The sequence below is a fragment of the Mus caroli genome, unplaced genomic scaffold (assembly GCF_978045245.1).
Source record: "Mus caroli unplaced genomic scaffold, Mus_caroli_1 scaffold_19, whole genome shotgun sequence".
Taxonomy (NCBI): Eukaryota; Metazoa; Chordata; class Mammalia; order Rodentia; family Muridae; genus Mus; species Mus caroli.
The window spans coordinates 61596620-61610162 of NW_028227274.1; the positions used below are offsets into that span (position 1 = coordinate 61596620).

The 13543-nt window shown below is 42.1% G+C and overlaps 1 protein-coding gene across 1 annotated transcript in view; it reads right to left on the minus strand.

Moving 5' to 3' along the window:
• Piezo2 (piezo type mechanosensitive ion channel component 2) overlaps window positions 1–13543 on the minus strand; it is a 369017-nt gene that overhangs the window by 284976 nt on the left and 70498 nt on the right. Inside the window, exon 2 of the mRNA XM_085833455.1 lies at window positions 10434–10529. Within this exon, the coding sequence (XP_085689581.1) occupies window positions 10434–10529 (96 nt within the window). The remainder of the gene's footprint in view (window positions 1–10433; window positions 10530–13543) is intronic.

A 13543-nucleotide genomic window follows, 5' to 3' on the forward strand; every position in this document is an offset into this window, starting at 1 on the left:
GAATGAGTGGGTGACACAGCACATCATAATATATGACATCACATTGGATATCACACGCCACATTTTAAAACATGACAGTCTCTTTTCTAGGTTGTCAGAGGGGACTCAGATGACCTATTCCAAAACACGTCACAGCATCCATAGCATTTGCAACTCAAGTGTAGAACATGAAGTAAGCGAAATTAAGAACTAGATGAGGGAAAGATGGGGAGGGGGGGTCGTCTCACTCCAGAGCTGCAAAATTGAAAGGATTGCAGCTCCAGTACCAAGTCACTTGTAGAACTCACTTCAGATGCTCAGCACCCAATTAGCCAAAGCAAACAAATGCATGCTTTATGCCAGTGTCCATTCCTGCTTGATACTGAAAACGTATACCAAACTGCCACTTGAAGTTCAATAATTGTCTACTTATATGCTCCGAGGCACGGAGAGGGCATGCATAATGTCTGCCCTTATTTTTTTTTTCTGTTGTTATCAGAGCATACAGGGGCTGAGGGAGTATCTACATGGATCCCTGCATTATTGATATTAGAAGCACTCCCTCAATAAATTAACCTCTTAGACTGTTAGCTTCCAGCATCACTCAGTAGACTCTGAAGGTGTGTAGAGACTGAGGGAACACTGGGCGGAAGAATACTTGCCTGGATTCTAGCAAGCATGCTACCTACCACCTGCTTATCCTTCCTGGAATCATGGGTAGCCTTGCCTGAGAGCTCAATGTAAGGTTTTATTTTGAGATTTTCTTCCTCATATGTCTGTCCAACTCTAGGTATATGGATATCTGTAGGAGAAATCGCACAAATAACACATCCATCTTGACTAATAAATAAATTCGAACTTAGTCTTTTGCAGGCTCTGAAGCAAGCTAGTTTCAAAACTTTTCTTTTTAAAAAGACTCAAATAATATTTTTTTAAAAAAGACTCAAATAATATGTAAGTAAATCATATTCAGTAGAATATTCTTAAATGGAAAATGAAATTTTAAAGTCAGAGGAGAGCGATGGTTCCTTCCTTGGTTTAGATTGGACATCCTTACCACCACCACCAAAGGCCATGGAGAGAAAATAGTGATGCTAACCTTGTCAATGAAGAATTAGGAGGTGGGGTCCTGTTGGAGGAAGCACTCACTGGGGTTATGCCTTTCTCCATTATATCTTAAAGCCCCCACTGGCCTTCAAGAGATAAGTCTCCTCCTCTGTCATAGCCCACACCCCTCTGATGCTCTCTCTGCCTTCCTCCAGGAACAAAACAGTGGAGACAGAGGACCACAAACAAGAAACCCTGATGTTCTGAGTCAAAATTAAACTTTGCTTTCAGCTATTTGGTCACCAAAACAGAAAACCAAATGACTTCTCTGCAGCTATTTTTGCATCTACTGGGCATACATCACAACCCTGGCAACCCTATCCAGAAACATACCAAGCTCAGCAGACCTAGAATACAGAGAGCTGAAAATTCCAGTAGCTTGCCCAACAGGGCAAAGCCAACAGATGGTGGAGCTGTGTCCTGCTCCCCATTGCAGGGTGAGTAACCTCATGCAAGGTCTGGCCCAGGAAGATGATAAGAAATATCTGTGAACAGCCAAAGGACAGATCCACAAACTGAAATCAGTTCAAATGAATAGTACATTATAATCAAAATAGTGGTCTTGCTTCATAGATACTATTTGTCAGAGCCAAATAAAGAAATATTGGGGACTTGCATAATCTTTTCTATTGTCATGCACTAACACAACCTGCTGTTTCCTGAAGCAAGAATTATGTTGCCTGAAAGGCCCTCTGCTTGCCTGCATGCATGCCAAATGCACAAAAATAGGATAATAACCTGCCCCATCCTACAAAAGAAGAGAAACCCTAAACATTCTATAGTTGATTTCAAAAACAGAGACACGAACTACTAATTACTTTGGTTAGCAATCTTTGGAGTGGTGAGCTGACCTTACTGGCAATAAAACACTTACCAGGTAATTTATCCAATTAAATATTTTCTTGCCATTTGGTTTATTATGACATAGTAAAACATAGTAATAATAAGCCTAATGGTCTAAAGACTATTTATAACAAAAACCAGATGCAGGCTGTTTTAAATATCTGCTACTATTTCCGTTCTGACGTCTAAACACAGCTTTATAAGTTACAGACCTCTTTGCCTCTTTAAGTAGAGAAACTGAAAACCATTTTCCTTTGTTCAGGATGCTGTTGGTATTCTGGCTAAGCGTAGCCTGGGTCAGAACCTTGGAATAAGGTAATTTGAATGTATATGGGAGATTAAAAAGATTTCTAAGATTATGTCATTTATATCATTTATTAATAATAAAATATAATATAAATATTATATACACATATATAATTTTTATATAATTAAGAAGATCAGTACTACTTCCTGTTGAAGTAGGGTCCTATTCAGAGTTACATAAAGTAAAATACATTTTTTTTTGATCATTCTAAGACAACTTTGGCAAAAGTTTACAAGTGTTAACCTGGCCTGCTGTAAATTTCACCTACTCATGGTTATCAACAGAACACAACAAAGCCCTTTATTTTCTAACCCTCTCTCCCCCTGCCTTCCCAAACGCTGCAAAAGATCCCACTAAGCAGGAAACCAATAGTAATGTTAGAGTGTAAATGTGAGTAAATGAACCAGAGAAATCACTCTCTTGGTCCAACTAGCAAAACCAAAATTCATTCGAAAAAGAAAAGCTATTCATAATTACTCTAAATAAGAAGGTAAGCAAAAATCTCTAAGCTGCACATCAAAAAACTCTTCAGTAACGCCTGCAAAAGCTGGCACTCTGCACTTCTTCTGTTACTCCCTTGGCAATCTTACTGGCACTGACAAAGAATGGGCTGTTCTCTCTGTTCTGCCAACTCCACAAGGAGCTGCCACCATCATGGAGCCCAGAAAACTCTTGGTCCCTGGAAGTCCCTGCCTGCCATCCACCTCTGGGTGTGAGGTTCTCAATGAAAGCTGTAAGGTTTGCAGTTCAGGGGAGACACTGAAGTGGATCGTCCTGTTGGGTAAGAGATTTATTGGAATAGTTACTAATGCTGTGGACAGATAGACAAACAGCATGGCAGGGCTCTAAGGAGAGTTGAAGCCTGCCCATGTGGCAGAGGGAAAGTTTCTTTTTAGAAGTTTTGTAGAAAGGGGAGACTTCATGCCTGTAGTCCGTCTGTCTCTGGGGCTGGGGGATACTACAGTCTAGAGAAGGGAATCTTGCTAATGTGTGAATTAAAGGATGTAGGGGAAGGGAGGAGATGGGGCATGTTTGGTTAAGGTGAACCCCCTACACCCCTACACCGACAGGAACATGACATCTGAACCACCTGATGTCTTGGTGTCTGGTAACCTGTATTCCATAAACTTTCTTGGGGAGGAATTATGGATCCGATCATTCTCCAGGAATCTATACACCTTGAGATTCTGTTAGAGGGCCAAAGACCCACTGAAAGACTCTATGGAGAGAGGTTGTCATTTCTTTTATAGCAGCTGTCATGAGAGAGTGAGAGAGGGTAGGAAGGAGAAAGAGAGAGAGGAGAGGAAGGGAGGGGAGGAGGGAGAGAGAGTGCAAGGGAGAGAGGGAAAGAGAGAGACAGAGACAGAAACAGAGAGAGGCTGCAGGGCATGCACACATCCACTTTAGCCCCAAGTTCCAAACCTAACCCATATGCCATGCTGTCACCATGAGTATGGCTGTACTCAAGAAGACAAACATGAACAAAAATGACTTGCTGGAGAGCTAAGCAAGCAGACGGCAATTTCCAATGTCCTTCAAACATTGCACTGCAGATGGATGTGTGTCTCTCTCCACGGACTGTGGGTCCATTTCTAATTATACTAGAACAAACGTCTATTCATCGAGAGTGTCTGGCTTGTGGCAAATGGTGATGAAGTTGTCTGTGTCACAACCATCCTCCAGGAGAGCACCTGGCCACAGGAAAATCTGAGCTGGATCTTGAGGATACTGCTTCACTTCTGATAGTTCTAGAATCAACCAGTGCCTCGGGATGCTGCCTTCTCGCCTGGATGGTTCATCTGATAACAAGTGAGATCACATGCATCCATCTACACAAACATCATGGCAGTACATACATCTGCCATGTGTATCAGCACTATGGTTCTCATCCCAGTCAGCATCAAACTGTCTCCCTCACAATGAGCAGTAACCTCCAGACCCTGCTTTGTACAAAGCACTCCACCCTTCTCTTCTGAAATCAACACAACCCATTTAGTGGCCAGCTTTATCCACATCCAGCTTGGCTCTGAATGCTACCTGAGTCAGACTCCTCTCACAGGGACATCAGTTCCCCACCACAGCTTTCATGCTCTAGTCTCTAGACAGAGACAAAGGGGAGCCACGAAATTGCCTTAAGAACATAACAGCTCAGCCAGGGTTAAGTAGGCAGCTTCCAAAAGCAGTTACACTGGGAAAGCCAACACTCAACCAGCTGCATAAAACATGGGGTGTGAAAAGGCCACTCCAGGGAAATGCCAGTCTTTCTACACCTCTTCATCCTCCACAAAACTCAACACGGTGTCTCATGAAGGACAGTCTTTTGATTAACAACTGTTGAAAGGCAAAAACTGGTCACACTTAATGTGATATGCTGTCTATGTAAGGTACACATGAGCCAGCCAGCCACACCAATGTTACAATATGCTTCCCTTAAATAGACTCATGGTATCTTTCCAGACCTGTGTGCTCAGAGCCAAATGAGCTATCAGCCAAAAGTATTCACTAACTAACTTGGCTTCCTTATTTCCTTCTGAAACCCCAGAGAACTAAGCTCTGTCTAGGGCATGAGTCAGAATATTGTAGAGGCCAATAGCCAGACCATGCACACGGTGGCCTGGGCTTATTGTCAATTCACCTAGACCTCTGCCTCTACCTTCAATATAAACAGTATAGTTCTATCTATCATCTATCTATCTATCTATCTATCTATCTATCTATCTATCTATCTATCTATCTACCTACCTACCTATCTATTGATCGATATATCATTTATCTATCTTAGGTCTGTCTATCTGTCTATCTATTTATTTAATGGCTATGAATGTTTTGCTTCCATGTATTTACGTGCCTGGTGCCTTCAAGTAGTCAGAAGAAGGTATGAAATTCCCTGGAACTTGAGCTACAGATGATTGTGGCCCACTATATGGTACTGGGAATTGAACCCAGGTCCCCTACAAGAAAAAGTACTCTGAATGTCTAGTCATCTCTCCAGCACTGTGTAACAATGTTTTAAATAATGCAGTATACCACTCAAGAGGTCACTGAGAGAATTAAATTAACGGATGCATGAAAATAATCAGATAGAATTAGTGGACACTGCTACTAGCTCTCTATTAATAAATAGGCCAATCTGCCTAAATATTATGAGATATCTAGGAGCAAAACGTTCAGGAACCTAGGCAACCACTTAATCTTTTGCTGTTGTTTAGAAAGAACCTATACAGCCTTTCAGTGAAGATTAGCTATAGCCATTAATGAGAACATTCTCTACAAGCCAGATCCTTTGATCTAGCACTACTCTGACACTAAAACAAATAATGCTGACCTCCAAAATTCTGTGCTCGATGAGCACTTGTTGTGGTCTTCTTTCAAACTGCATGTTTCAAACACTCATCTCCCATCTGAACCAAATACAAACCATGTTTACCAGTACACTGTCCTCAGAGAACACAGTATAAGAAACCTATTGTGTACCTGGATGAACTTAGCGCCTCCCAAATTTGAAACAGTGGGCCAGCCATGTGATGTTTATTACACACTAGTTTAAGAATTTAATGGAGGTCTGTTTAAATTCTTAACCCAACGCACTCTCTTTCTGAACAGCAAGAAAATTCTCGTTTCCTCTCCTCCAATATCACATGCTTAAATAAAATGTCCATCATTGTAATTGAACACATAAAACATTTTAGCAGACTTGAGGTCTTCAATTACTCGTGATTCTCTGATCCTAATGAAATTGAAAATAGCAGAGTTCCATGGTCTGTGGTACCCTGTGCTTCTGTCTCCAGAGGACCTGTGTACGCAATAAACTATCATATGATTTTGCTGTTACAGAGGTTGTGGTGATGGTAACCATGTTCACAAATCCTTCGTAAGAACTAGACACAGGGGTAAATTCATTCATTCTGTAATCATTGTCTGGCTGTCTCCCACAAACCAGGCACAATAGTCAGCATAGTAGTGTATCCCCCACTCTCTTAACGTTCATGCATAAGAGAGCAAAAGGACCGTGTATTAATTGAGGGTAAGAGGAAAGAGTCCTAGTGACCTTCATGCCTAATGTTTGCTCAGTCTCTAGTGAACCTCATGGCAAGGCTGTTTATTTGCAATAATATTAGTGAAGCTTGAAGAGTCCGTTACAGGCAGAGAGGCTTTGATGAGCAGCCTTTGTCAACATGCAAACACGAGATGGTGACAAGCCATTGCTTGAGAAATACAGGGTAAGAAGCAAGGTCACCAGAAGTGGCTTGTGAATGCCAAGGGAAATAGCTGTGCATTTACTGTATTAGTCTATTCTGTGTAGTCATCAGCAAGTGTCTGAACCCAGGTAATATACAAAGAAGTCTATTTGGCTCTGCACACTATACGAGACATTTCAGAAAACAAGCAGACAAAGTAGAAGGCCTCTAGAGGAGATTATTCTGGGAGAACAGTTGAGAACTCACATCCTTGAGGAACTAGGCATAGTCAGCCATGTTAAAGATGAATGACGATGAAGACCATTATCCCTAACTAAGCCTATGCCCCACCAGACATTAGATACCATGAGCCATTTCCTCAGACCTCTGCACCTGAGAGACCCACGCCATAGTCGGGAGGAATAGTAATGATGATTTACATATAGACATGCTCTCTGAATTCTATGGTTCTAGCAGTTTCCAATGGGTCTGTTACTGAAGCACACATGCATGCACACATGCATGCAGGCACACAACATACGCCTGGCTGATAAGCCTATGCGGTTTCAATGTTATGCCCAGGTTCTTGGTTTTCTTATCACTTTTAATCAATTTCCTATATTTAATATTCTTTTATAAAATACCTACAGTCATTCCTGACTTAGGTTAGAACCCCAAAAGATTCAGCCCTACTGAAATAGTAATACATTTAAGGGTCTTAGCCATTTAATGAGTGAACCTCTTAGGCTTCCACAAGCCATTCCCAATATCATTAGAATCTGATCTCTGACCTCTCTTAACTCATTATTGCTTTAGGTAGGAAACATGTCCATGAAGTGCAGGAAAGGACAGTTCAGTCTGTTTTAAGTCTCTGGAGCAGAGAGGTTCTAAACCTTCCTAATGCTGCGACCCTTTAATTCATGCTGAGGTGGCCTCCAGTCATAAAATTATTCTACTGCTACTTCATGACTCTCATTTTGCTCCTGTTACGAACCACAATGTAAATATCTGATAGGCAGAATATCTGATGCGACCCCTGTGAAAGAGCAAAGAGGTTGCAACCCACAGGTTGAGAACTGCTGCTTTAGAGGCCCCAGTGAGAAGGGAGCTCCCGACACCACCAATATGTAAAGAGCCACTCAGGCAGCCCACACAGCTGTTGCAGAAAGGATTTCCCTGCTAGCTAGGAGAACATGTAGGAGAACCGCTCCTACAAGCTTGCTCTTTCAAATCAAGAATTCTCCGACTGTATAAATCTTATTTCTCCCTAATCAGATAGTTCCATGTGTGGTGTATAATGAATTTCTGAGCAACTTTATTACCCTGGTGTTTGTGTCTGTGGTGGGGTACACTGGGCTCAACACATGACATCAACATGTGATAGAAAGCTCTCTACACTGAGAATCTGGGAACTTGTCCTCTACGGGGATTGTGGGGTCCAGCCCCTAACTAGTTTTTCAAAACAGAAGTTTTAGTGTTTGGGCATATAAATGATCTTCTTTCTTTATCAGTGCAGTCTATAACCCAGGCATTGAAAGGTATTTCTGTTCGAATAGTCTTCATCTTGCTAAGGACACCAAGCTCAAGATAAGTGGATGCTTCTAACCTAACCACCCACAATTGTCCATTTGGGATCAGTCTAAGGACTGCATCAAAGAGTATACAGGCTAATGTAGAATACTGATGTTCCCCACATACTGGGAACCTCTGTAAGCACATTGAAAGGAAGCCCAATCACATAGGCAAAGATGTCCATCCACACACGTGGAGAGACAGAGCAGAAAGCACGGGAGCAGTCACCATATGCATGCATCTTATGTCTAGTTTTGTGTGTCTGTATTAATACAGGAACTTGGCAAGGCGCACCTGCATCAGCTCTTGGGACCAATTCAAGTTCACATATGGACTTGGACCTGGGCTTTCCAGGAGGTACAATGCAGAGCTCGGTGAGACGCTTATGCTAATGTGCCTGTCAGCTGATTCCAAAGATGTGGTTATGAACCCAGACTTTCAGAGCTCAGTGCACTTGAGCTTGAGCCCTGTCCTAAAAAGCCATGCTCTCCCTCTGTGACAGCTTGAGCCCATCGGTTCTAGGCAGGCCCTCACACCACCACCTAGGAATATGTAATCCTCTCTGTCTTTCCACACAGTCTCTAGAAATGCATGGATTTTTGAGTCCTGTGGGTCAGAAAAAAAAACCACATATATTACAGAAGCAAACAAATAGATGAGGTTATGGTAACATCAGTCATGTTTCCTGGTGCTAAGAAGCAGGAAAGAGGAAAATCAAACACCAGGATGCTGCTTCCGAATGCGGATGTAGGGACTTCCTAATAAGCCTGCTCTGCCCTTCTCCTCTGATGGGACCAGAATCAGCAGGCACCTGGGGTCTTCTTTGCTCACTGACCTTGAAACTTTTCATTCACAGGATATTTCTGCACATGTGGAGGCTTTGTAGAATTTGATTCTATGTCATGTATGTCATATCCTGTTAGTGTCAGGGCCCAGTGTACTGGGCTTAGCCTAATGGACACATAAAATTGTTAGAGATTCAGGGTTATTGACTGGGAGATGAAAAAAGAAAATCTAAGAGCTGTCACACAAGGGTGGAGACAAATTTTATTTACTTGATCTCCAGATAGAACAGGAGCCTATATTGACATAGGAGCCACAGAAAATTCAAGGGAACAGGTAAAAGCACCCACTTTAAAAGCACTGAGTTCTGAATGCTCACAAAGTCTTTTTTGCAGCATGCATTTGAAACCCCGGAACAGGAGTTGCCCATGCATGATAATCTCATTTCTGAGGCCAGATATCCTATGCTGAACTCTTCAGAGGGAGGTCATGGTGAATGAAGTCCCATAAACACTGCATTTGCTGTTTAATAAGGATCTGCATAAACCTCTGCTTCTATAGCTTTTCTTAACCTGGTCTATTAAGCATATAGTTCAGAGCGATAGCTATAATGTGAATGGTCTTTTTGGTCAGGGAAACAGGCAGAGCATCTGTAGCTCTAACTACTAGCAGTATCTAAAGTCCATAATCAGGAAGGAGGGGAAAGATGAAGTGGTTTGCTGTCCTTGGTACACTGTCTTTGCTGTTTCTCCAAAAGAGCCCATCACTAAAAGGCAGCTACCACTAATGGCCTTTCTCACGCCACCGAAGGTCAGGACAAGCTGGATTTCCTTTTCCTGTCATGGAAACACACAGCCGTTTCACTCACCTACAGCATTTGGCACGGTCCCTATTTCTTGTAATGACAACGTGTGACAAAAACAGTTTATTTCACCGGGCTCAAGGGAGCTTCATTTTCACATTTGTGGAAGAACCTCAACCAAGGTCGATCAAAACCAGAAGGTGCTACCAAGTTAGACCCTCAGAAAACAGTCACTGCTCTTTTCTCTGCCATCTCACAGAGCAATAAACAAGTATTTAAAGCTCCGCAGGAACCTGCTTTAGATACTATCTAAAGTAAAGAGACTGCTTTCTGCTTTCACTGTGTACTTGAGAAATATGTATTTTTTTAAAAAGCAAAGCAAAACACAACAAACAAAAAACTCAACTGATGCACCACCAGCAAGGAACGGCAGAAAACCAGGCTTTCTACCCAGTTCTCCCACCACAAGGCTCCAGGGGCCCCCGTGTTGCTCTGCTCTTTTCAATGACCATATTCTCCCCCAACAACACATTATTTAAATGCATGTGCTAGCTTTGCCATACCATAGGCCTTATTTTAATTGACAGTACTGTGAGTGAGTTTTCATTAGCCACAGAATTCCTGATTATCTGTCCAGTCTACTTAGTTAGGAGCTAATATAGGGAGAATGGCTGTGTACATAACAAAGACACATGAAACCCAAACGAATCGTTCTGATCTACTTGATAGTGGCTACAACACTGGACACCCACCCCTGCTGCCCAGATAATGCCCATCTCCCGGAATAGAGACAAACCCCAGGAGTCAAGAAAAGCACATCCAAGCTTTATCAACTCTGCTATGGACCAATAAGGGACCTTACCTTGCATCGTTGCTTTGGTTGGTTCTGAGAACAGAGGAATGAGCAAGAGGTAGATAAGGTAGACAAAGGAGAGCCCGTTGTACCGGAACGCACATGCTGTGATTGGGAAGAGAGGAACATGGCATTAATGACAGCAGGTGACACAAAAAGCCCCGTGTTGATCATATCAAAACTCACAGTGCTTCCGTCTCTCAACCAGTGGTTCTCAACCTTGCCAACACTGTGACCCTTTAATACAGTTCCTCATGTTACAGTGACCCCTCAACCATAAAAGTATTATCATTGCTACTTCATAACTGTAACTTTGCTACTGTTATGAATGGTAATGTAAATATCTGGTATTTTTGATGCTCTTAGGCAACCCCTGTGAAAGCGTCAAGGGGTTACAACCCACAGGTTGAGAACCACTGCTCTAAACAGGTAAGTCAACGTCAAAGTAATAAACAGTATTTTGTGTTCGCCATTGTAAGTCAATGTCAAAGTAATAAACAGTATTCTGTGTTCGCCATTGTATTGAGAATGATGTGAAACACACAAACACAGACACACACACACACACAAACCAACCAACTAACCAGATCTTTGCTCTTAAAAAAAAATCTAAAAATGAACTTAAAGTTAACAGAGTAGTTCCATTAAAAATCAGTAAAGTAACTTGTTAATAAGTACAAAATTTCAAAATATGTAAAAACAAAAAAATGTGGGGAGTAATGTAAAGATTGATATCAGCTCAGGAACCCCTGGGCCAAGTTCTCAGCACAAAGGAGATTTATTTGCTCCAGAAGGACAAAAGGCAGGGAATAAGAGACAAAGACAGGAGACAGAGGACAAGAGAAAATGAGGAAAGGATCAAGGGAGGTTGGGCCAGGGATATTTGTTCCTGAGTTGGGAACAAAGACTACCTCTGAAGAGAGAGGAGGCAGACATGCCCATAGGAAAATGGCAGTTGATAAAGGTAAAAGGGGGAAATGCTGTGTTAGTATGTGGTGGTACATTTTGATGGGGCATGTTAATTAGGGCAGCTAAAGGGGACTTCTGATTGTTGGGCTTCAATACTTTGATAGCTGGGCCTTGGTAGTAAGCCTCAGGAGGAAAATAGACAAATAAAGGAAGAGACCTTGTTTGCTACTTTTAGGAATGTAATCTAATGGGATTTTTTTTGTTTTGTTTTGTCTTTTAGCAAGGCAGAGGGAATAGGGAAGAAGATCAAGGCCTGCCCGAGCCATGGTTGACATGCTTGAGCTAGGTAGACTCCCTTCAAGGAAGAAGTTTTATAAATCATTGGCATTAGATTTTTACCAGGCTTAAAATTTACTGTACTGCTATAAGATGCTTTCCATAAACTTAGTTGTACCCATAAAACAAAAACAAAAACAAAACAAAACAAAACAAAACAAAAAAACCTATCATATATTTGCCAAAGAAGAAAGAAAAAAGATAAAAAACAAACAAACAAAAAACAACAACAAAGAAAATTTACCAAATCAAAAAAGAACAGTAAGAGCAGAAGGAAGAACAGAAGGCTTTCTAAAACAACCAGCAAACAGAAACTAAACCACCAACCAAAGAATATACATAGAGGGACCCATGGCACCAGTCGCATATGTAGTAGACGATGGCATTGTCGGGCATCAATGGGAGGAGAGGCCCTTGGTCCTGTGAAGGCTCAATGCCCCAGTGTAGGGGAATGCCAGGGAGGGGAGACGGTTTGTGGGTGGGTAGGAGAGCACCCTCATAGAAGCAGTGGAGGGGATGAGATAGAGGGTTTGTGGAAGGGAAACAGGAAAAGTGGATAACATGTGAAATATAAATAAATAAAATATCTAATAAAAGAAAAAGAAAGAAAACAATGGACAAAATAGCAACAGTAAGTCTTACCCATCAGCAACTACCTTAAACATTAGTGCATTAAATTCTCTAGGCAAAAGATAGAGGGTAGCCAAGTGGATGGGGGAGGGGCAGTTAGGCTAACTGGATGTTCACCTCTCCCTTCTCTACTACAAATCCAACCATTCAGTCTCACCTTCAGCTCTGTAGCAAACCACCTGCTTCAGTGGCCCCTCACCCACTTCAGCCCATCTATCCAGTGGATCACCCTGATCTTCTGCCCCTCACCCCCTTCAGCCTGTATCTCCAGTGGATCACTCCAATCATCCTCTCTACCCTTCCTTATCTGGACCCCTCACCCACTTCAGCCCATAACTCCAGTGATCACACTGATCTTCCGCTCTACCCTTCCTTCCCTGACTCAGCACTTACCTCAGCCCCCACCCCCAGCAGGCATTCCTGGGAACCCACACACAACTGTAACTAGGGAAGTAGGTAGACTAGTTTAAAGTCTTCATTCTACCTCAGCTCTTCCAAATCCAATCCCCCAGCCTCATTCCCATCTCTGTAAGAAACTACTGGCTGTTGCCTCCCCTTATTCTCTGCCCCTGTTCCCAGAGGACTAAGTAAATATTGGTGAGCACCCTGATTTCCTCCCTCCTGGGGAATCCCCTCAAGATCCCACTGCCAGCCCATCCTCACTCATAAGCGTCAGCTCCCCATGCCTAGAAAAACATTTAACCCAGATTCACAGTGGCCACACCTAGCAGGATCCAAGAATTCCCTACTAGCATCATATACCCATGACACCCTCCTAGAAACTAGAGAAGACAAGAGAAACCAAGAATCAAAATATCCACCCAACAAAGACAAGACCAGATATGAACACCTAGAATTTCCATCAGATGCCTAGATGCCTGTGGAAAACCTCAATCAATAACAACCAGGACACTATGTTTCCACTAGAGTTGAGTAACCCGACCATAGTAGGACCTGAGAATTGCAGCATAGCAAAGACAAAGACCTTGAAATAGACTTTATGAATATGCTAGTGATCCTTAAAGAGGAAATTAGTATATCCCTTAATGAAATCTCTGAAAACACAAATAAACAGTGGAAGGAAATAAATAAAATAGTTCAAGTCCTGACCTGAAAGTAGAAATACTGATTAATAAAGAAACTAGAACTGAGGAGATTCTGGAAATGAAATATTTAGGAACTGGAACAAGAGTCTTGTGGGCAAGCTGTACCAATATCATGAAAGCGATGGAAGAGAGAATCTC